At 42.3% G+C, this 26,316-nt stretch overlaps 1 protein-coding gene across 4 annotated transcripts in view; it reads left to right on the top strand.

Moving 5' to 3' along the window:
• Nucleotides 1-26,316, top strand: part of KLHL29 (kelch like family member 29) — a 2,735,259-nt gene that overhangs the window by 2,386,331 nt on the left and 322,612 nt on the right. For all 4 annotated transcript variants that reach the window (XM_044062747.1, XM_044062745.1, XM_044062748.1 and 1 more), the window contains one exon: nt 11,706-11,965. In XM_044062747.1, the coding sequence (XP_043918682.1) occupies nt 11,706-11,965 (260 nt within the window). The remainder of the gene's footprint in view (nt 1-11,705; nt 11,966-26,316) is intronic.

Below are 26,316 nucleotides of genomic sequence, written 5' to 3' on the forward strand. Positions count from 1 at the left end.
GGCTGGCACCTCAGCACCGTAAAAATATACTGCCAATCATTAGCGGACTGGAGTTCTGCTGTGGCGACCCCTAACCGGGAAAAGCCGAAAGAAGAACAACAACAACAGACAAGTACACCCACATCTATATCTATAGCTATCTATGTACACATATTTATATTTGTGAGTGTTTGTGTATATATACTTAAAAATATCTAAGCAATTTAACATCAGCAGCTTAAATATTGACACATTAATATCTAGGCTCCTTAATATCAGTAGCTAAAAATGTCTAAGCACTAAATATCAACATTACCTAACCACATCCAAAAAGAATGTTTTTTCAGGTGGGCAAGCCCCCCCCCGTGAACCTCCACACTCTTTCTGATAATTATATATGCCAACTCCAAGATCTCAGCAGTGGGAAAGGACATATACCTTTCCCTGGTATTACTTCAGTTTTCTTGATATTTAGTGTTTAGATATTTTTAGCTGTCAGTATTAAGAAGTTTAGACATTTTTGTGTTGATATTAAGCTGCTGAAGTTCCAATGCATAAGGCACCCCACTCGAACCTGCTCAAAGAGAAAAAATGTAACACATTAGTACACATACATGTGGCAAACTGGATTTCAGTTTTATGTGATTGACATTCTATACATACCCTGCTTCTAGGAGAGCTTGTTAGATCTCTTTAGACAGGCTTTCCTCTTGAAGGCAAGCTCCATGGCTGCTAAAAACTAAAACAGGCACTAAACAGTACAATATCCCAATGAAAATAGAAGGCAAGGAAAGCAAACAATAGTCAGAAAATACATTTATATTTCAAAAACCTATATACAGAGCTTGCTAGGAAATGTTGGTTCCTCCTCTCTCTCTCTCTCTCTCTCTGTCTCTCTCACTCTCTCTCTCTCTCTCCATAACCTCAGCCTCCCACTTGAATAGCAGGTCAGGGTGGCAACTCTACAGATCATTATACTGATGCCCACACTGCTGACCAGTGTGGGTGATACCAGTGGCATAACTCACTGCCTTGGCAAGCTGGTGATACAACGGACTGTCACAATGCCCAGCAGGTGGTCCTCATAGTCCCTGTGCCACATGTACAAGATTTTTGTTTCCTGGTTTCACTAGGCAGCAACCTTATTGAACCCAGCACCTGCAGAGACCATGTACACCCAACAAATCAGAATGAGGATTAAACAACAGCTCAAAACACGTGGCTATGTTATGGACACATTATGATATATATCATATGGTAATAATGATGTACTGTGGGTAGTATCACTAGCATAGACAGGCAGCGCTATGGGGTTCACAGTATATATGGGTGAGAAGAGTGTGCACATAATCTCCTAAGCCAGGAATTGACAAGCTTATTTATTAATTATTATTTTATTTATGTATTTGCATTTGTTTACCGGGATGGTCCAGCTGGGCCAGAAGAGCCTATTTTCAGTGGAGTCCCGGGGAGAAAAGCTCCACATATAAGACATTTCACATACAATACAGAATTTACATTAATAAAGACATTTAGTACATATTATTGGCAGCTCAGGATTGAGCATAATAGTGCTGATTGCAAGTGGTAGCACAACACCTTTCAGAGGAAGTTCTTTAGAGGCGAGCTCATTTTTGCAATCACCATGCTAGGAGGCCCACTGTATCATGGTAAAAAGTGCAGTGGCCATATTATGCGAGACGGCATTAAGTAAGTCAGGAATAAGAGTTCAATGAAAAAGACTTTGTATTGTAATGTAAGCATAGGGGGAAAAAGACAAAACAACTGGTAATGTACCTTAGTACTGTACTGAGCACACCTGGTGCATAGAAGCAACGAGAACAGATTATACACAATAAATTGGATGGTAGCACAAGAGCATGATGGCTTCCTGTCCTTTTGTGGGTAAGGACACAGAGCACAAGTGTATGATGAGTTACTGGTCAGGTGTGTTGGGAGGGGGTCACCCTGATATAGAATAGAGCAAAGGGGACATGACAGTTACTGTGCAGGTGTGGAGTGGGGCTCAGTCTGACAGTTAACAGAGAATCTCGATAAGTGGATGGGGGATCGTAGGTTTGTCCCAGGGATTACTCCCGTGTCACTATTAGACAGAGGCACAGTAAACTAAACCTTAAAAAGAGCACAGTATACTCAAATCAAGGGGTGGCGTAAGCCATACAGAATCGGGCTAGGCTTATAATTGCCCCAGGGCAGATAGCCTAGTATGAACCTATGAACCTATAAACCTATGAACAAGATAATGATGGGAGACACACTTTGGCATATGTGCACAGACTACAAGTCATACTGCAGGGGAACAATACCTCCTTTACGTAGGTCATAACATGGCCATATGCAGAAAGGGAGGTGAGAGGCACAGGATGTGTTTACCATCACTGGCAGTAATAATGGTATTGCAAGGACTATGGTAACATGCTCTTTGCTGATGTCAGTATAACACAATGTTACAATGTTGCCAACATATTAGCACGAAAGTATGGAAACAAGGACAATGCTGAGACATACAGGTCTGACTGGGACAACAGTGCATGCAATGACACACATACACACACACAAACACACACACACATACACACACACACACACACAAGCACACACACACGCACACACGCACACATGCACACACACGCACACACACACACACACACACACACACGCATGCACACGCATACACATTAACTCATTTGTGTAACCCACTTGTGTACACACCTTGTCATGGGCACAAAGAACTGGAAAAGTTGACCACATAGGACACACTGGTGTTACTGCAGATCCTGTTTGCACATGATATGTGTACCTTTAAATAGGGTAAAATGGACAAGGCTTTTTGGGACCAGATTGCCAGGGTGTGGTGAAGGATATCAGTACTTGAATTATCAAAATAGGACAGTAGTGCAGCTACACCATAAGGTCATTGATATGATACTGCACACCAACATCAAGGTAATAGGACACTAACAGGGAGAAGTCCACCTCAGTAAGTGGACTACCAACATAGGTCCTCAACAGGAGATAGACCACCAACACTAAAGTAACTCACAGAGGTGAATGAATTCCTTGTAACCGGATTCAGAGCAGGGAAAAGAAGCCTCACTCCTAGTAGTGGCTTGGATTTGGAAGCTGTTCTGATGATGACCAGGTTAGTCCTAGCATGATCATTTCCAGTTGTACACTGACCCACAGATCTGAACAAATTAACACATGCGCATATCTGTTCTCCAAGTATTTTGAGACTGCAACTGTGGCATCCTGCACCAGAAGTTCTGAAGATATATATGTCAATTTGCCATTCATGTAAGCAGCCTGTAGCAGATGTGTCGCAGTGTGGGTGTAGGGAGTGAAGCATATGTTCCAGCACTATAACATGTTATCTTTATGTTTTTAGAGATTTCAATGGTGAGTGGTCCAGCACAATAGGGCAGGACATGTCCGAGGTTAGCAGATCACCTGAGGCTGAAGATGATGGCACCATGCCTGTGGCACAGTCTGATGACACAGTGGCACTGTCAGCAACACATACATTGGTGGGCATGCACACATCCCTCCCCTCCCACCAGACACACACACACACACACACACACACACACACACACACACACACACACACACACACACACATAAGTTGGAGCAACAGGATGAACATCCAGTTATAATTTGTGTATAGCACTGAACTTTATGTCCATGTTTGAGCCAAGCAGCCTACAGGGGAATCACCATCACAGGTGGCATTCAAGAGCTGCATTGCCTACAATGTGCATGCATCAACCATAGAGGAGAGGTGTGTGGGTGACTGTCATCTAAATTATTCCATTACATTACTTGACCTGGGTAACAACACACTTGGCAGCAATCAGTGGATATGCAGGTCAGTGATCCAAGTGCAGACAGCCATTATGCACACCATGGCAGCGATGGTAAATGTGCTGCATGGCCTGTGAGAACCTGCAATGTATGCAGAGTGACACTGCATATAGAAAACTGGAACAAACATACCTGCTAAGGACATTGGTGCCCAGTTGGCATACATTGGTGCAGCTATGAAGACAATGGAGAATGCTCATTGTGACCATGCAAGAGTCCAGATGAACAGTGGAGAGTCACAGACCAGACTTCAACAGATGGCTGACAATGCACCAAGGACTGCATCAATGCTGTCCCTGGCCATAGCATCATGTACCCACAAGTATGGTTATTCTTAATGTAATAGCAGTTGTTCATCTGGCTACACTGCAGGGGCACCCCACCAGGTTAGCCACTCTGCGCCCTACAGATCCATATCATCCCTAACTCCTGTTGGCCTACTGAGTGCACAGCATAGTTGTGGCCATCTTCAGTGGCATGGATGCAGTCCATCTACTGCCTCTCTACAAAGGAAAGTTGATTGGGGTTCCCCTATGTGTTTCTGAACTGCTACTCCATCCATCATGCAGGATGTATCCAGCTCTTAACATTGCAAGGCCACATACTGTACCTAGTCAACATATGTAACACAAAACCTCCACATCAACACTGGAGGATGCAATGCCTGACTTCCCTGGACCTGCTACCCACCTTCATGGCTACTGCATATACCACCCATAACCCTTACACCTATAGTCATGTTGCTGTCACTTGCTGCTGTCTCATTCTGTGCTTTTCCTACCCCTCTGGCCTACTTGAGTAAGATAATATCTTATGCACACATGAGCAACTAGTTTATAGGTTCATAGGTAGGTACTAGGCTGTCTGCCCTAAGGCATTTATAAGCCTAGCTGGAATGTGTTGGCTTTCGTCACCCCCTTAGATTAGTTCCCTGTGCCTCTGTCCAGCAGAGCCATTGAAGTGATCCCTGGGGTAAACTTTCTGTTTCCCATCCACTCATCAAGGTTTCTCTTGAAGAGGGTTAGTGAGGAGCTCTGCCTAACGTAGAGTGGAATCTTGTTCCAGAGCATGGGAAGTCTCTGGGACAGGAATCTATCCCTCCAGCATGTCCTATTTATTCTTGTGGTGAGGTTTAGATCCCTGGAGCGTGTGGCTCGAGGGGATATGGCTTTCTTTAGGTGGGGCATGTCCATCAATTCTGGGTTGGACATGGCTTTGTATGTCAGGCAGAGATTACCTCCAAGTAGATAGTATGCAAACAAGTACAGCTGGAGTTTCTTCAGTCAAGCTGCATAGGGTATCTGCTTGAGGCCAGTGATCCTCTTGGTGAGGTACTTCTGTGGACTTTCCAGTTGTTGCAGGTGTCTTGCAAGGTACATCCCAAATAGGACATTGTACTCTAGGATGGGTTTGATGAGTGATGCATAGAGGGGCCCAATGACCTCTTTCGATCTGGATGCAAACCCTTTTGTGATTAGGTGGGCCACATAGAAGGATTTTCTAACCACTTTGGCAATGTGATTATCAAAGGAGAGGTTACTATCTACTTGGGTCCCCAGATCCCTTATTACGTCTTCTGTATTTAGGGGGCTACCACCAATGTGGCAATATGTGGGTACTTTGTTTTTTTCCAAAGGGGATGACTATGAACTTTTTGGCATTTAGCTTGAGGCCATGGTTTTGACACCAGGTGTCTGTCTCAGTGAGACCCTTTTGGAGGATGTCTGTGTCAGCCAGAGAGTCAATTATAGCCCCATAGTTTGCAGTTGTCTGCGAACTTGGTCAGCCATAGTCCTCCTGTGCTTGCCTGTACCTCTGAGAAGTATATGCCTAACAGGAGGAGTCCTAGGACTGAGCCCTGGGGAATGCCACTTGTAACCGGTTTAGAGTCAGACCTAGCTCCCGCAACTCTTACCATGTGGGTTCTGTCCGTGAGCCAGTTGGCAACCCATCTCGTGATGTAGGGGTTTATGCTCAGGCTGGTGAGCTTGTCTATAATACCTGAGTGGGGGAATGGTGTTGAAGGCCTTTGCAAGATCTAGGTAGGCTGTGTGGACCACCTTTCCCCTCGTCTATAGCCTTGGTAACTGTCTCAAAGAAGTCCACCAGGTTTAGGAGGCATGATCTGCCCTTAACAAAGCCGAACTGGGTAGGGTCCAGTGTTTGGAGGTTTCCAGTGTCTCTGTTAATGAGATCCATGATGATGCACTCCATAGCTTTGTAGACCAAGCTAGTCAGGCTTATAGTGCGATAGTTCCCGGGGTCCATTGTGGCTTCACCTTTGTGGAGTGGAATAACCATTGCTGTGCGCCGCTCTGTGGGCACATAGCCTGTGGAGAGGCTGAGTTTCTGTGTTTGCCCATACCTTACTTAGATAGAAGGAAGTTTCTCTGTTCACTGTGAGAGAAGGAGCTTTGAGCAGCCTATCTGTCCCTGGAGGAGTGGTTTCAGCCCAGAAATTAGTAGTTTATTGGCCATTTTGGGCTAATTTCTATCGCTTTCATTTCCCTGCTATAAAACCCACATTTGCAAGGTTTTTGTGCTAGTATACAACTCAGCAAGCTCCTGCCTGGTGCCCTGCAGAGTTCTACAGCAGAAGAGACAAAAGAGAGACTTTGGAGTTAAGTATCATTTTTCTACATTTTCTTGCTGCCTTTAGCTAATTCCGCCTAAAACGCCAATTTTCTAGAGTTTCTGTGATTTAAAAAGCATACTGTAATGCATGGCCTTAGTGTGTTAATACATGTATCTGTTTCATTCTGAGTTGTTCTTGTCATGGCCAATAGTTGTGTACCAGATGCTGCATCTTTGTCAGTGCTGATACGTATTGTGCCTACCTCTGCCTTGCATGGGCTACTGCTGCAGCCATTGTTTCTCCTGTAACTAATTGCCTGACTCCTCTTCTGCTGATGCCTCAGGTCTGTCAGTTATGACCACAGTGTTTCTATGCTATAGATGTTTGTGTACTACCATATTATGTAACATGGTGCACACCATAAATAATTGATTGCAAGTCTCTGGTGCATGCTGCAGTGCATCACTAAATGTATCCCGGCAGCAAAAGTGTACCCTCGGGAGTTAGAAAACACATTTGATGATGTTTAATGTCTGTGAAATTACAGTACTGCATTGCATCTCAGATGTTATCTGGGACCTTCAGTGGGGGTATCATCCGCCATCTGCAGCACAGCAAGGACACCATTAGGTAAGGCCTGCTGCCTATGTGAATGAGAACAGCATGTCCAGGACAATGTAGCCTACAGTGTGTTCATCTACCAACTAGATAACCTTGTGGAAAGTCACCCCACATGAAATGGTTGTAGAGATCACACATGCTAGTTGTGCTACATAGTACACTGTGCATTGCACAGCTCATGGCAGTTAATGGAGTAGAAGCCCTTCCAGTAGATATAATGGATGTCACATGGAATACTTAAGGCCTTGATCATGATGTGGGTATAAATCAGTGCCCTGTAGGGCCTTGGAGAAAAAGTTTAAGGTGTAGAATGATCCAGTAGTGATGGTTCTGTTGTCTGCTGTCTGTGAAAGCTATATATGTTCTTCCACATGTTACAACATCATTTGAAGGAACTGGTATAGGATTTGTATGACCAATGTCTGGAAAACTCCTAATTTGTCCCCTGTCAGATGCTGAAAGGCAGGGCTGACCTTAGCTTAACTGGCAACATAGGTGAAAGGGCTCCACGGCATCCAGACAACTCCAGCCCTGTAGCTGTCAATCTCTTACCTCCAAAATCTGGAACAAATCCAAAAATAGTCAGGAACACTTGTTTTAATATTACTACTATTAACATGAGGAATTGACAAAATAAGAAAATGTAAAATAACATGCATTTTATGAAGCAAAAGAAGTATATAATTCAATTATTGTCATTATTTATTAAATGCAATGTATCACCTTTCCTCTTAAAATTACCAGTTTTACTAGGAGAGGTAGAGAAGAATGTTGAACCAAAATCAGGGAGAGTTGAGACACTTGCCTTATCCTTACCAAGCAGTTATACCCCTGAGGTCTGAAGTTTATTCCTTTCTAGCCCACTCCACACAGACAAGTTGCCACTAATTGCAGTATTCCAAGTTGTTCCACAAACATCAAAAAGCCATAAATATTGCCATAAAATATCTGGATGATCACTGCCAGCATCAAAGACAAAATAATATTAATAATAATAATAATAATAGCACTTACTTCACTGATTCTGTCTCACATCATTCTTCTCAACAGTCCAGAATTAAGCACATAAAATTTCCTTCATGATCCCTGAACAGCCAAGAAGTAAAGCCACACTTTAAAGTTTTACATTTATTATTATTATTTTTTGAAACAAGGTTACAAAGTTTGGCATTGGTTTTGGTTTTGTACCAGTGTGTGATTGGTATTGATTAAAGTTATGTATTTTAATTAAAAAAAAAAATGCATCATATTGATGCTAGCCCCCTCCAGTCAGTGTGAATGGCTTTGAAGCTATTGTGCGAGGTCACTGACTAATGTGATATTGCTTCATTGACATGAATGGTCAAGGCACGTGAAGCACCTCCTCCTTAGGCACCTGTCACACTGTGGGTCAGGTGTATTTTTCCAGCAGGGTGCCATTTTTTTATTTATTTTTAGAGTAAAGAAATTACATATTTCATTGCTGTAAAAATGAACAGATCAGAAAGAGAGCCCTTCCAAGCACAGTCCCTTAGACGGTCGCTTAGTTGGCCTATGTGTAAGGCTATTCCTGCTGAAAAGTCCCAAGAGCAAGGAGAGTTAATGGTAAACAAATCTACATGTCCACTAGGATGGGTTCCACACATCCCCCTTGATTCCATGCATAGGCTACACATCTACTAACTTCTGTATGGTGCCTCTGTCAGTGGTCAACAATGCTCTACTCAGAATAAAAAAAAAAAAAAACAGTGTTTCAGTCATGAAGTTAATGGTATATTATGGTATGACAATTGCTGGAAGACACATTTTTGATATGGAGGGTGAAGAAATGCAACATTATTGTCAGTGGCTTCAAAAGCAGCCATTAACGTATCACTCATGTAATACTAATTTCTAATCCAAGCATCATAGCATGAATGATGCTCCTGTATGCCATCAATTCCTGGCATTCTGAATAGATGAGTACAGTGGTTCCTTGTGCTAAATGTATACATTTCTGAATCACTCTGCCAGGCTTAATGTCATGATTTGCAAATGCAGTGGTACTTACTAGCACAATATCACTCGTTTTCATGCTATTATGCATATCATACGAACTGCACTATTTTTCTTGTATTACAGTCAAGTTACTTTTGTCTCTAAATCACTCTATCCCTGATCATAATTGTTCACCATGCTGTTTCCCATGACACTTTGCATTAATTGTTTTGTTTTTATCTGACTTTATATTTGTGTACACGATCCATGCGTTATAGCAAGGGGAGAATGGAGCTAAGTTTGTTTTCCAAACACAGAACATGATGTCATGCCATAAACTGGTGATAGTTTCCAATACACATGAGATTTCTATGTTTTATAAACATACATATGTGATGACTGTGCCCTGGCCCAGCAATCAAGGAGGCTGAATCCTCACCACTAACACCAGGGAGGTTGTCTCCTAGAAGAGAGGAAAAAATAACTAATACACACAGTAAAGTACAATTTCCCTTAAGTGTACACAGAGATCATAGTCAGTCTGGGGCTGGTTGCTCCCTTGCTCACCAGGTCCCCAATAAGACTCCCCACTGGTACAGCTATAGGGTCCAGGTCTCAACCTAGCTGGGCAAGCTAAAACCTCCAGTACCCTCTCTGTCCAACCAGTGCTTCATGTCCCTACCCAAGTAGCTGACACAACACACACACACACACACACACACACACACACACACACACACACACACACACACACACTTTGAGATAAGTGTTATACTACTTCACAGACACTCATGGGAAAGGCTGCCGCAGATTCTCCAGCTGTGCCCCTTTACCCAGACTATACAGTAGTAATTACTGCCACCACCCAGCTAATAATATCAGCTACTAAAAGGCCCTTAAAAGGGTGTCCAATTATTACTGTGCAATATTATTATCCAATGGTAGTATGACTAACAGTCAAGGCTTACTTTAGAGTGGCATATTACAATAACCTCTATAAATATGCAATGTACTCTAGAGCTTATCTCTACACAAGTCAGCCACAGGTAGAAGGTTTTAAAAATATGTAATAATAAATAATTAAAATACAAGACAAAACTACTACATCACAGAAATATCTAAGAGTTCAGAGATCACACAAAAACTTAAAATAATATAGTAGGACAGTTCTGATTTCAAAGAAAAATACCTAATTAATCTTTACTAGCTTTAACTATTCCTACAAAAAATCACAGTGCTAAAACTTACATGTGAGCACAAGGTAGAGTGCTGATAAGTTGGATATCAAGATCCAAATGCTTCCAGTCTCTTGTGAGAAACAGTATTTAAACATTACTAACAAACATGTCTCTAAGGCCCTTCCCAAATTACATCATTTTTGACACTTAGGTTTTCCCAGTATTCATATTGCATCATCTTAACACCTGGTCTGAGTTCTCAGACCACAAACTGCATTATTTAGCAATCTAACACCTCCTCAGAAAATTACAATGCAAGACATTTCACATGTATATGCTAGCAGAAACCAGAGCAATAAAGCACCTTCCACATCTAAATTCTAGTCATAAACTTTAGCCTTAAAACAATGGGCATGAAATCTTCATCCAGCCACCCTGGAGCCGAATTCTAACATGAAAGGGTACAACATGCTTCACTAGGCCAGTAGAGTGCAATGCTGCCACATATTTTGCAGTTCCACATTTTACAGTATTTTTTACACTCAAGAAACATGCCTGTATTTTTCATTTATTTACAAATGCCAGAATTATATATCAAATTCTATTTGACTAGGCTGGCAGCCTTTGCCCATCTCTCCCCAATCATCACAACATAGAAGACTTTCACAGGAGATATAACAAACATCTTGTACATCCAGATCACAATGTGAAACTTACACAGCCAATGTCAAGTATATGACTTTTGTTTCTCAAGAACTGACAAACGAGAAACATCTTAATGCTAGAGTTCAGCAGCTATAAAGTTTTTACATTCATTCATCATCAGTAGCATAAGCACCACACATGATGTAGTTACCCCAGCCCTAGAAAATCAACTGTCTTATTTACATTGAAAGGCTAAGAAAGTCTTTATTGGAAGCTTGGTGCCTGGCAAGTAAGTTTTCTAGGCATAGCACAATTACAAGTATCCTTCAAGTTGCTGTTAAGTAATGTTGTTATGTAACTTTTATTTGTGAACTAAAGTTCTGATCTTTTTAGTGAGTTTATGATGCAGTATACAATGATGAGTCAAGTACTTGGGGAAGGAATTCACACCACAAGTTCTGTAATTTTCATTTGCAGCATTCAAAGAAGCTGTTGTATTATGTTCCATAGAGGCCATTTGTTCTAAGTTTAAATAATTATTCTGCAGATTTGCTGCATGTGATGAGGTACTCGTGTAATGAGTACAACATATACAGGAGAAGCTGAAGTTAAATATCTGTGTAAATAAGTAATATTAACATTTTATGAATAGTTAATTAAATGGTTGCTTAATATTACACAAGTGTAGTAAAATGAATAGCTTCTAGATCCATATAAAATTCAAACACAAGTAAATGAAGTACAGGACAGAATAATTAGCTTATTTCGTAATGATTTTTATCTAGCTTTTATTTTGATTTATGAGATTGTGGTACCAGGTTGGTTATGAAATATACTCTGATACTGTGTTTTTCTATTATTTTTAGAGAAACAGTTAACTGCTAGCAACTGCTTAGGAATTTTAGCCATGGCTGAAGCTATGCAATGCAATGAGCTTCATAGCATGGCAAAAGCATATGCACTTCAGAACTTCCCAGAGGTAGCAGGTCAAGAAGAAATTCTCAACGTTTCTAAAGAAGATTTAATTTGCTACTTCTCCAATGACAGCCTGAACACAAAAGCTGAGGAATTAGTGTACGAGACTGTGATAAAATGGATCAGGAAGGACCCTGCAAATCGAGCTCAGGTATGTAATACTATAAGAATCGTCTCTGGTGAGTGCTTGATTTATGTGGAAGTGTGCTTGGACTGGCAGCTGTGGTCGAGTAGGAGATAAGCACTATCAATCATGTTCCTTGTAGATTTACAGCTTTTTTTGAGCAAACAGGTGACAAGGTGATGACCCCACCCCCACGCTCTTGACAGTCTGTGATGCTATTGTTTTATCTGGTATCAGAACAGCAAAGTATTGAGTGCTTTGAAACAGGCTGTTTTCCAGCTGCAGTGCTGTTCTGTGACAGTTTACTGGTACTTAATTGGTGTATGCACACTTGAGTTTCCTAGTTGTGGTGAAAAGTATAATCTTTCTAAAGTCCTGATTGCCTATTTGTAGCTACCCTTAGTCCTTAAAATGTCACCTCCATCACCACTTTTCTTTTTTCATGGGTTACAAGCAGAGAACATCTTATATTATCAGAACTGATGATTAAAGTTATCAGAAAAAACAGAAGTACAAGATGCAACAAACAATCCATATGTAATATGTTGCAAGCACAATTTGTGGATCACTGTTGGGAATAGTATAGTTGATGAGGCAGTATCCAATATTATCCCTTAAAGATTAATGAGGTCCTTGAAGCATTACTTGTAGAAGTACATCCATGGCATCTCACTGTCTGTAAAACGCTTCACATGCATGTGAATGCCAATCTTTATAATCCCTCTCTTGCCATATGCCTTTTGCATGCTAGTTCACTCATTCATTTTCCTTTACCCACTTTGTCCTGTTCAGGATGACAGGGAAATGGTGCTTACCACAACAATCAATAGATGTGAGACAAAGAACATGTGGTAAATGGGATATCAGTATATTACAGGACAAACATTCATTCCACACTCCTACAGGCAGTTTAGGGGATCACCATTTGAGTTGTTAGCATATCTCTGAGATGTGGGAAGAAATGGAGATCCAGGAAGAAACATATGTATACACAAAAAGATCATGCAGACACAGCAATGAAGACACCCCAGCTGGGAACCAAACCAGGAGACAAAACAGCTGTGAGTCAGCACTGCTAGCAGCATCTCTACAGTGCTGTTAACCCACATGATGTTTTTGCAAAACCCGAGTGCCTTGCCGTTTGTTCAAAGACTAAGGAGTATGCCATGTTTTACTAACTCACTGAAATCATACTAAGTCATTGCCGACAAAGAAGGAATCTTATTTTTCAGGTATAAATTTGAAGAACGACATTGTTACTGCAAGAAAAGCATACTGAAGTGGAATTTTGTAGATATATTATAGTAACCTCATAGCATGGCAAAAGCATAACTGACGCTGTCATTGATGTGTTTGGTATTTATTTCTTCTGCAAAGCAGTCAGTCTCATTGAGATAATAATCCTTTTAAAGGAGAGACTTCAGTGAGTTGGTAAATACATTCAGCACACTGCGTATCCTCTGCACAATGCGTAAGATACACAGGCTTAGGAAAAGGAAGCAGCAGTGTCAGGTAGAGAACACACAACAGTAAAGTGGTTCGATTTTACAGAGGCATTAAGTATTGGACAGTACAGCAAAGAGATATGACTTTGATATAGGGGCAGTTCACACCTGAACACTACAGATATGTGGTAAGAGATGCAGTGTTATCCATTTCAGTAAGTTAGAAGTATATCAAACATATTACATACTCTGTGAACAGGAGGACAGTGTCCACCATATTTGGAACAGGATATATACCTCTCAACCTCTTAGAGCAGAAAATCTGGACAAAGCCTAAAATGATGGGGGGACAAATAGGGACAGATTTCAAATACTGCTCTTACAAACTTAGAAAGTCGATAGAATAATAGGTTTTGCGTTAGGATGAATTTTCTGAAGGATGTGGAGTCCTAAACTCAAATGTTTGTCATTATTTAATTACTTCAATCCTCAGCTATTTGCCAGAAAAGTACATATTTTAGGAGGAACACACCAAAAATATGAGGTATAAATCTGGACATTCTGCAAAAATCTGTACAGTTGAGAGGAATATGTCATCATCTGGTCACTTCACCAGCATTGCTTCTTTAAACTGTGGAGTAATATATATGTGGCATTACCTGATAGGATATATATTGGGGGGGGGGTGTTCATGCAGAAAGGTGAACATATGGTGAGTTACATAACACCAGTGTAGTAGAATCTACTTATCAGTAGCTGATGACATATGAGAGAACTCTTTATGCAGGTGATTTTGAGACAGTTGTGTACCTCATTGAGTAGGGGGTACCATAACTTTGTTATGGCCCCAGTAAAGACCCTCTCACCACATGCTCTGTGGATTGTTGGTGACACGCATCTTACTCTCATCTAAAGACCTCAGAGTTATGGCAGAGTTCTTATTTGGATAGATGACCTGTGAATTTCCCTCCTGTTACTCAAAATAAACTAGATGCAGAGGATGGCTGTAGGAAATTAAATTATGATTTGAAATCCCATGCATTCAGTGGCAGCATTAATATCAGTAATGCTCATGGAGCATAACTCATGGTAAAGGTATAATCAGAAAGTGATAGAATTTTGTACTTAGTCAGGATTGGGTCACTAATGAGGATTGTGAGCAGTTAATTTATTATGCCACACCTGGCCACTGGAGAAAGGCAATCCTGACCCTTAAGTGAGGCACAAAGTTTGATTTGTTTTCCTGATAATGCAGTAATGCAAGATGTGTTCTTAAGTAAGTTAATTGCTGGAAAACTATGGCATCTAACGTGAATGGAGCAGCCATTCAGAATACTAGTATTAAGAATGTTTACACTATCTCATTCCTGGTAAAAGAATAATAAAAACATTGAAGCCTTACTCCTTGGAGGATTGAGATAAATGTTTCTTTGTATGAGTCAGCACTATAGTAAAAGAAGGCATCACATAGGATGTTTACCTTGGAGACTGGATCACCAGATGGAGAGTTTATCAATATGTCATAACATACTACTTAGACTCTGCAAACCCAGGATTAAATAAAATACAGCCTTTTAGGGGGCTGGGCCTAGTACTGAGCCTTGGGGGGGGGGGGTCACAACAAGGTACTACACAGGAAAGCAAGTATCAAATCACAGCAGTTTTCTGGCTTGGTTCTGTTGGCTAGTTAGTTATATAGACAGACATTTACTGAAATTCAGGAGTGCAAGGGTTTCATCTTCTGAGTTGTGTACTGGTGATTGTTGTTTGACTAATTTTATATCATTGCTGGCTGACTTCAGAGATGTGCAATGTTATTTTTGCTTCACTGTATAGTTTTTCAGATCTCTGCTTAAGGTGTTTTTCCCCCCTCCCCCTATTTCTCTGTGTTTTAAGTTGGTATAACTGGTTTTGCATCCTGTGTGTTATCTGACCATCTCAAGGATTACTTGCATAAAATTAGACCCTCTTAGTAAAAAAGTCTGCATATCATTGTTGGAGCCTTCCTGTGTCCTGAAAGAGTGCTCTTCAAACTATCTGGAGATATACAGAGCTGAGTATATTTTTCTGGCACTTCAGAGTTGTGTACTGGTAATTGTTGTTTAACTAATTTTATATCATTGCTGGCTGACTTCAGAGTTGTGCACTGTTATTTTTGCTTCACTGTATAGTTTTTCAGATCTCTGCTGAAGGTGTTGGTTTTTCCATACCCACCCTCCCTATTCCTGTGTTGTTGTTTAAATTTGGAGGTTTTTGCAGTTGCCCTCCCCCACTGTAGATTTGATCTGGGACACTCCCCCCAGTCCCATCTCTTTACCTTATTCTACCAAATAGACTCCTTCTGCATTGTTTTTAGTCATTTTTAATTTAATTGCATTTTTTAAACTGTTTGGTCTAACATTGCTACATACTCAAGTGGGCTAGCTTGCACTGTACTTGAATTCTTTTGACTGCTGTTTTAGCTACTTTTCTGTATATATAAAAAATACCTTTCCTGTAACTAGCGTAGTCCAGATTCAGATTTGCTGTATCCAGGACTGTACGTAAGCTTCTGAGCCCCCCCCCCCCAAGCTTTCTGTTTTGGAGGGAAGCCTTCTAGCGTATCAGTGGGAGTGGTAAGCACTAGATAAACTATCTACCACATAAGGAGTGGTTCTGGCTCAGAAATTGTAGTTATTGGCCGTTTGGGCAGTTTTTCCATCTCTCTCAACTTTCTGATTTAAAAGCCCACATTTGCACTTGTTTCCCCCCTTTCCTGTAACTAGTTTAGTCCAGATACAGATTCTTACTTTTAGCACTTGAATCTGCTTATTCATGATCAGCACTTGTTCAGAACTTGTAAGCACTAAATAACCTACTAATTACTACAGCACTCAACCTTCCTCATTACATAGAGGGAAGCAGTTTTGGTACTTACTTTCCTCACTTGCTTAGAGGAAAAACAGCTCTTGTACTCAGTTTCCTCACTTATCTAGAGGAAAATAGTTTTTTTTATTCAGGCATGTCCAAGGGTCAGCTCCCAGTGTTCTCTCCTGTCTATCTGATGAATCTGGGCATCTTGGGGCAATGTAGAAATTGCCTCATGTACACAAACAACCCTCTCCTCCTACCACCCAACACTACAACCTGTGAGAGATACACTTATCTAGCCAAACTGGAGGTAAAGCTCTCTCCAATCAAAACTGAACTTGACAGTCAAGAGGAGAAGGTAAACACTTGCACCACACTCATCTCATAGTCTCACTAAATCTACACCACCAAAATCCACACATAGAAATACAAAAACATTCACGGTGGCTCTCAATAATAATCTGCTCAAGCAATAGAGACCTCCAAAGCAGAAATGCAAGCAACCTCCACCCCCCAACACAACCCAAATGACACATAGCCCGCAGACTCAGTGTGCCACTCAACCACAGCCAATAAGGCAAAACAACGTACATAACACACTAGTCATAGGCGACTCTATAGTCAGGCACACTGATGTCCCACTCACCAGTCTAAACAAGGAGAAGGTTACTGTCAGCTGCCTGTCGGGTGCCAGGATCCGCCACATAACCCACGCACTCAGGTCACTCCACAAGTACAAATATGACTCTGTCATTGTCCATGTTGGTGTGAATGACCTGAGACGTACCTCCCTGGACTACATGAAAAGAGACATGGAAGAACTCTCTGATCTTGTAGCCCAGGCAGGTATGACCCTAGCCCTGAGTAGCATTCTGCCATCACCCAGAATGATGCCGTAGTACAAGGACAAAATGATTGACTTCAACAATTGGCTAAGTTTCTGGTGCCATTCTAAAGAGATCCAGTATCTGTCTGACTAGGATGACATGGTCGACAGACCACGATGCTTTGCCAGAGATTGCCTGCACCTGTCACCCCTGGGATTCCAGATACTGGCTAAGGTTCTTGCCACCCCTATAGTGCGTTTTTTAGGCAAGGTTCAAATGACAAATTCACCACCGTAACAGGAACAGGCAAGCAAAAGCTGAGGGTGATGCTACTCAATGCCAGAAGTCTAAATCTCAAAATGCGCTCACTCGAGGCACTCCTTAAAGTGGAGAACATCGATATCTGTGCAGTGACTGAGACCTGGTTCAAGGCTCCAGAGAGCACCCCTGCACTTCCAGGCTATAACTCATACCACACTTTTCGGCCATGTAACCTGGACTGGAACACAAAAGGCAGAGGTGTATCCATATTCATTAAGGATATCCACACCTCCAGGCTAGTTGCTCAGCATAATGCAGCCAAGGTTATCCAAGTGCAACTAACTCTGGGCAAAACTGCAATCCAAATTGTAGCTTGCTACAGATCACCCACCATGCCCCAGGATTCCCACTCCTCTTTTCTTGATGTACTGGAAAATATTAGGGTTTAACCAAACACCCTAATAGTGGGCAATTTCAACTACCCCACCATTAACTGGGAAAACTACTCATATACCAACTCCTTTGCTCAACACTTTCTGAAATTCATAAACTCCAATGCCCTGGATCAACTTATCTACACCCCCACCAGGGGCAACATTATCCTAGATCTAGTCATTACCAATATGAGTGACTGGTGTTCCACACCTGAAGTCAATGCCTCATTGGTCCAATCCGACCATAAGCTAATTACTCTAGATATCCACATCCTGCCTTCACCCTCCATTAAAGAAACCATAATAAAAAATTTCTCCAAAGCCAACGTCATGCTTCTTAAGACAGAAGTGGTGAACTTTATGACACCCATGCAGATGGATAATACAGTTACGACTACTGAATCCTACACAATTGCACTTTATAAGCACTTACATGAGTGCATGGATCATGCTATCCCAAACAGAACCAAGACACTATCCTCCAAAAAAAGAAAGCCAATCTGGTGTTCCCCTGCCATAAACAAACTGTACAACAGAAGGAAAAAACTCTTGCAAAAGAGAGTAAACTCCCACGAGTGGAGGAGCTCCCTGGTCAGCCTCAGTGAGAAGCTGCGATCCCTGATAAAATCCTCCAAAGCTAGTTACGAAAACAAAATCGCCACTGATTCTAAAGACAACTGCAAAGCATTCTATAGCTATGTCAAGAATCTGAATGGCAACACTCAGATCTGCTCTGAGTTACAGCACAATGGCACTAAATATACAGACCCAACTGATATTGCCAACATCCTGGCAGATAGGTTCAGTGCTAACTATACCCCCCTCTCACTCCCAAATTTCCTGTAATCACGGCTGCACAGGTAAAAACCACACTCTCCAAAGCCAGGAACACAGCATCCATGGGACCAGACAACGTCCCAGGCTGCGTTCTACATGAACTACAGAATGAACTGGCACCCCACCTAAGTACCATGTTCAATAATAGCCTCACCTCAGGCTTTGTGCCTGCTGAATGGTGCACAGCAACGGTTATCCCACTCCACAAGGGGGGAGCCACCATGGACCCCGGGAACTACCACCCCACTAGCCTGACGAGCCTGGTCTGCAAGGCCATGGGATGTATCATCATGGAACTTATAAACAAAGACATTGGTAATCTCCAAACTCTGGATCCCACCCAGTTTGGGTTTGTAAAAGGCAGATCATGTCTCCTAAACCTGATAGACTTCTTTAAAGCAGTCACCAAAGCTGTAGACGAGGGTAAGGTGGTTCACACAGCCTATCTAGATCTTGCCAAAGCTTTTGACACCATCCCCCACTCTGGAATTATAGATAAACTCACTAAACTAGGTATAAATCCCTATGTCACAAGATGGGTTAACAACTGGCTCACTGACAGAACATACATTGTGAAAGTAGCAGACTCCAAATCCGACTTCAGACCAGTGACAAGTGGAGTACCACAGGGTTCAGTCCTGGATCCTCTCCTGTTTGGTATCTACTTCTCTGAAGTACAGGCTAACACAGAAGGTCTTTGGCTAATGAAGTTCGCAGATGACTGCAAACTAGGAGCCATAATCAAAACTCCTAACGATGTGGACATCCTACAAAAGGGCCTCACTGAGACAGATGCCTGGTGTCAAAGCCGTGGCCTCAAGCTCAGTGCCAAAAAGTGCATTGTCATCCCCTTTAGTAAAAACTCTGCACCCATGAACTACAACACAGGCGGTAGTATACTTAACACCGAAAGTGTGATAAGAGACCTTGGGACACAGGTGGACAGTAGTCTCTCCTTTGATAATCACATCACCACAGTAGTCAGGAAATCCTTCTACGTGGCACACCTCATCACAAAAGGTTTCTCATCCAGAAATAATGAGGTCATTGTTCCCCTCTACTCATCACTCATTAGACCCATTATAGAGTACAACGCCCCTTTTGGTATGTACCTCACAAGACATCTCCAACAACTGGAAAGGCCACAGAAATACCTCACAAAGAGGATTACTGGCCTCAAACAGATGCCCTACGCTGACTGTCTCAAAAAACTCCAGCTTTACTCCATCGCATATCGCCTACTCAGAGGTGATCTCTGCCTAACATACAAAGCTATGTCAAACCCAGAGCTGTTGAACATGCTCCACTTAAAGAAATCCCAATCCCTCCGAGCTACACGCTCTAGGGACCTAAACCTTGTCACCACAATAAACAGAACATGCCAGAGGGATAGATTCCTGTCCCAGAGACTTCCCATACTCTGGAATAAACTACCTATCTATATCAAACAAAGCTCCTCATTAGCACTCTTCAAGAAAAATCTTGATGATTGGATGGGAAATAGGAAATTCACCCCGGGGATCACCTCTGTGGCTCTGCTCGACAGTGGCACAGGAAAATAATTTTCTTGGGTGGCAAAAGCCAGGGTACTTTTTTGGCTGGGCTTGTATAGGCCCCAGGACCGATAGCCTAGTACCTAACTATGAACCTGTTTTTTTACCTAAAATACCTTCTGTTGCTTACTTTGAACAAGCTTAAACTGTTTTTTTAGCTGTTTGTTGCATTATATATTATCTGCACTTAAAGTTACATTTGGTCGAAAATTGGTCAAAAGTTTGTTTGTTTGTTAAATTTAACTGTTGAGGCTACCCACTAAAGTGTGCTAGCCTGTGTAACTGATTTATTACTGTTTCCTGCATTTCTGTGTACTTTCTATCACAAAAACAAAAAAAAATATCCTTGTTTTCCCGCCTCTCCTCGACTAGTTTAGACCAGTATACAGGCTTTGCTGTTTTCTGCACTGTGGTGTAGTTCCTCTGTTGTCCATTGCCTTACTTGGATAGAAGGAAGTTTCTTTGCTCACCAGTGGGAGTGGGGAGCCTTGAGCAGCCTATCTGTCCCTGAAGGAGTGACCTCAGCACAAGAGCTTGTAGTAATTGGTTGTTTTGGACCATTTCCAGCTCTTTTGAAGTTCCCTGTTTAAAATCCGCGTTTGCGCGATTGTGCACGCGCCGGTTAAACAAGGTTAAACTTTTTCTGGCTCCGCCAAGTCTGCTCTTCAAATTTTCCCTTAAGTAAGCTCTACTCTTAGAATTATCAGTCTACTCGCTATATTATAAGCCTAGCACTTGTTCTCAAAACCTCTCTTCTAAGTAAGCACTCTCAAACCAAAGTAAGCACTACATCCACCTACCACCCCTGTGAATACCCACTTCCCTTAAAGGCACAGCACTCCCTTATACTATTCTAGCATGTCGAGTGGTGGATCACTGGCATCCTCTCCGGTTCAGCTGGTTAATCTGGGAATCTTGAGACAATGCTACAATTGTCTCATGTACACAGACAACCCTTTCCTCCTCCCAACAAACACAAATACATGTGATAGATGCAACTATATAGCCAAACTGGAGGCTGAACTCTCTCAACTCAGGACTGGCAAGACCAGACAGGAGGAGAAGGAAACCACACACACAGCAAACCCAGTCCCACATAGACCTACCTCAATTGCAATCCAAACACATAATAACACAAAAACATACTCGGAGGCTCTAATAAAAAACTTACCAAAACAACAGAGGCTCCCAAAGCAGACACCCAAAAATCCACCACCTCAAAACATAACACATGAAACACATACTTCAATAAAGCAGTGTGTCAAACAATCACAGCCCTTAAGGCCAAACACAATGCCTGATACACTAGTAATTGGTGACTCTGTAGTCAGACACACTGACGTTCCGCTTACCAGGCTGAACAAGGAGAGGGTAATGGTGAGCTGCCTGTCGGGAGCTAGGATCCACCACATAACACATGCACTCAGGTCACTCCAAAGCAAGTACAAATATGACTCCGTCATTGTCCATGCCGGCATTAATGACCTGAGACGTACCTCCCTGGACTACATGAAAAGAGACCTAGAGGAGCTCTCTGATTATGTAGCCCAGGCTGGTATGACCCTGACCCTGAGCAGCATCTTGCCCTCACCAAGAATGATGCCACAATACAAGGACAAGTTGATCAGCTTTAATAATTGGCTCAATTACTGGTGTCATTCTAGGGGGATCCAATGTCTGTCTGCTCAATGCCAGAAGTCTAAATCTCAAGATGCAGGCTCTCGAAGCACTCCTCAGTATGGAGAGCATCAATGTCTGTGCAGTAACTGAAACCTGGTTCAAGGCTCCTGAGAGCACCCCAGCTCTACCAGGCTATACCTCGTATCATGCATTTCGGCCCCAGAACTCAGGCCGAACCACAAAGGGAGGGGGAGTGTCCATATTCATCAAGGACACCCACACCTCCAGGTTAGTGGCAACACATGAAGCATCGGAGACCATCCAGGTGCTACTAACCATAGGCAAAACTGCTATGCAACTGGTAGCATGTTACAGACCACCCTCCCAATCTCAGGAACCCCATTCAGCCTTCCTGAAGACATTGGAGGATATGAATGTCTCACCTAATACCATCATATTGGGAGACTTCAACTACCCTAACATAGACTGGGTGCATTATTCTAGCCCTAACACCCTAGCCCAAAGGTTCCTGGAATTCATTAACTCGAATGCAATGGAACAGCTAGTCACCTCTCCCAAAAGGGGAGAAAATATACTAGACCTGATCATCACAAACATGGGGACAAAATGCTCCACACCGGAAGTATACCCCTCACTAGTGAGATCTGACCACAAACTAATCACCCTAGATATTCATATCCCACCTCCACCCCCAGCACAAAAGACTACAGTGAGAAACTTCTCAAAGGCCGACTTTACACTTCTCAAGACTGAGATGGTATCCTTTAAGCCCCCTGGGCCAGAGGAAATCACATCCCACAATGCTGATTCCTTCACAAATGCTTTCTACGGACATCTCCAAGAATGCATGGATCATGCAATCCCAAATAAAACCAAGACCATCTCCACCAAGGGCAGGCGTCCTGTCTGGTGGACCCCAGCCATAAACAAACTGTATAACAAAAGAAGGAAGCTACTGCAAGACAGAGCAAAATACCATAAAGGGAAGGCATCTCTGACCAGCACTAGCAAAAAACTACGTTCACTCATAAAAACATCCAAGGCCAACTTTGAGAGAAAAATCGCTAAGGACACTAAAGATAACCATAAGGCCTTCTTCAGCTATGTTAGAAACCTGGGCAGAAACCCTCAGATATGCTCAGAGTTAGTTCATAATGACAAAAAATACACTGAACCCACAGATATTGCCAACATACTGGCAGACAGGTTCAGTGCAAACTTCTCCCCTCCCTTACCCCCAAAAGAAGAAATAGTTATCCCAGCTGAATGTAACCTCCCTGTCATCTCAGATGTCCAGGTGAGAGCCACTCTCAGCAAAGCTAAAAACACAGCATCTATGGAACCTGACGGTATCCCGGGTTGTGTGCTACGTAATCTCCAAGAGGAGCTAAACCCGCACATAAAAATGCTGTTTAACCTTAGCCTTACTACAGGATATGTATCTGAACACTGGCATACAGCAACAGTGGTCCCACTCCACAAAGGAGGCTCCTCTACAGACCCTGGAAACTACCGCCCCATAAGCTTAACCAGCCTGGTCTGCAAAGCTATGGAAAGAATCATTATGGAACTCATAAACAGAGACATCGGGGACCTACAGACACTTGATCCTACCCAGTTCAGCTTTGTAAAGGGCAGATCCTGCCTTTTGAACCTGGTTGACTTTTTTGAAACAGTCACTAGAGACATTGATGAGGGCAAAGCAGTCCATACAGCCTACCTGGACTTGGCTAAAGCCTTCGACACAATACCCCACTCAGGCATCATAGACAAGCTCAACAGCTTAAATGTAAACCCATATGTCACAAGATGGGTTGCAAACTGGCTAAAGGACAGAACCCATAAAGTCAAAATCGCTGGAGCTATGTCAGACTCAAAGCCAGTTACAAGTGGTGTCCCACAGGGCTCTGTCCTGGGACCCCTATTGTTCGGCATTTATTTCTCAGATGTGAAAGCAAACACGGGAGGGTTGTGGCTGACAAAGTTCGCAGATGACTGCAAACTAGGCACCCTAGTCAATACACCAGCTGACACATGCATCCTACAGAAAGGCCTTACTGAGACGGACAACTGGTGCCGAAGTCATGGCCTTAAACTAAATGCCAAAAAATGTATAGTCATCCCCTTTGGGAAAAACAAAGTACCCACAAATTATCATATAGGCAGTAACCCATTGAGTACAGAAAAAGTAATCAGAGACCTGGGGACCCAAGTTGACAGTGACCTCTCATTCGACACCCACGTTGCCAAAGTGGTTAGAAAGACCTTCTACCTTGCCCACCTTATCATGAAGGGATTCACATCCAGATCAAAGGAGGTCATTGTACCCCTATACTCCTCCCTTATCAGACCCATGATTGAGTACAATGCCCCGTTTGATATGTACCTCACCCGGCACCTGCAGCAGCTGGAGAGACCCCAAAAGTACCTCACCAAGAGGATCAAGGGTCTCCAACATATGTCATATGCTGCCAGACTAAAGAAACTCCAGCTCTATTCAGTAGCATACCGCCTACTCAGAGGTGATCGATGCCTGACGTACAAGGCCATGTCCAATCGGGAATTGATGGACATGCTCCATCTCAAAAAATCCGAATTCATCAGAACCATGAGAGCTAGAGATCTAAACCTTAGCACAAATATGAATAGGACATGCTGTAGGGACAGATTCATAACTCAGAGGCTTCCCACACTCTGGAACAGGATCCCAGTTCATGTTAGGCAGAGCCCCTCACTGACTCTCTTCAAGAGAAATCTTGACGAGTGGATGGGAGATCGTAGGTTTACCCCGGGGGTCATCTCTGTGTCACTACTAGACAGAGGCACAGTAAACTAAATCTATACTTTTGTACCATTACATGGGGTGGCGAAAGCCACATACACTATGGCCAGGCTTATAAATGCCCTAGGGCAGATAGCCTAGTACTAAACTATGAAACCTATGAACCTATAAAAATCAGAAACAAGGCTGCTGTAGTTGTCAATGTTAAAATGCATTGAGAAATCCAGGAAATACAGTCTCTATGGCCTCACCTTCATGTATTCTGCTAAAAACAATGTAGGTAGGCTTTATTAAGATTCATTTTTTTTATTTCTAAAAGTATTATAAACATGCTACATACTATTGAGAAGTAAGTTAAAATGTTTATGTTGTTTGAGTTAATGACATTTTGTATCAAATAATGTCAACTGTGTTTAAGTCAACTTGCAAGCATTAAACTACAGTAACAGAGAAGTCCTTATTTATTCAGTATCAGTCTTATGTGCAATCAGTTCTGCAGTTGTATATGATTGTGGAGTTAGTATATTTACATAAGAAAGGGTGGGGGGTTGTCTTTCTGCATGGCAGGTGTAAGGGGCTTGCCCCTTGTAAAAAGCATACTGTTTCAGAAAGTACAGGGCAAAATCACTGACAGGAACAAAGGATTTTACAAAGTGTATGGCTGCAGTACTTTCCCACACTTACATTTTTGCCTCTTTTTAACAATTATTAAGCAGTTAGTTACAAACATTAGATTTATTTCTAAAATCAGAGATTACTGCCAGATAGAAAAATCCTGAGTAATCCTAGATGAGAGATTTTAGATCTTGGTTACTATGACAGACACTACAGAATGTACTTCTTTCCCTTGAAAAGTATGCAAAATAACTACTTTCATGTTTTTGTTCAATCAGATTACAGCAAGAAACTTAGAAAGATATGAGAGGTGGCAACCAGGGTTGAATACAAGTTGAAGTACATATCTGCACCAAGGACCAGTCAGAGGAGTCAGCTGAGGTACCTACCACATAGCAGAGTCAGGGATGAAGTGGAGTGATGCCAGGATAGATGGCTATAATTATCATTTTCAGAAGTGGAAGGAAAGGATGAGGGGGTGCAGTGACTGATTGCAGTAATGAACATGGGAGAAGGGCTTAAGACTAGTAGAAGATGGGGGAATCCTGACAAGAGAGACTAGGTCTTTGCCATGTGCAGGCTCCATTGTAGCCCACAGGGATGACAGTGCACAGAGCTAGGTTGGAAAATACATCTCTATGATTACATCTTGAAACTAAGACATAAAGGTAGAGTGGATATCACAGAAGCAGGAGGTGGGATTGGTAATTGTACAAAAAGCTGATGGAAAAAACAAGCACGGAGCATAGTATAAGAACAAAAAGTATTGCTATGCACTGCAAGACATTTGGGTAGAAAGATGCGGCAGCTAGAAGCAGTGATGCACAAGAGGAGGGTGGACATTTTTGGTATTAGAGAAATATGAGTCAATAACAAGAACTGATAGGCCATGGAGGTGCATGGATATACAGTTTTCATGAAGGGAGAGGTAGAGGTGGACTGGTCATCTACATAAATGAGAGCATCACATGTGAGTAAAAGAGTAGGAGGAATATGCCTCATGATGAGGCAGGAGAGCATGCAAGGTCAGAATCTAGGGTAAGCACTTGGTTAAGGTAGAGGAATAAGGGAGAGCTGGAAGGTTACTACTGTGCATCAATCCCCAGGCATGTCAGGGGAGGAGGATAAGAGAC

This window comes from Protopterus annectens, chromosome 2.part1, assembly GCF_019279795.1.
Source record: "Protopterus annectens isolate FY-2018-M chromosome 2.part1, PAN1.0, whole genome shotgun sequence".
NCBI classification, from domain to species: Eukaryota; Metazoa; Chordata; order Ceratodontiformes; family Protopteridae; genus Protopterus; species Protopterus annectens.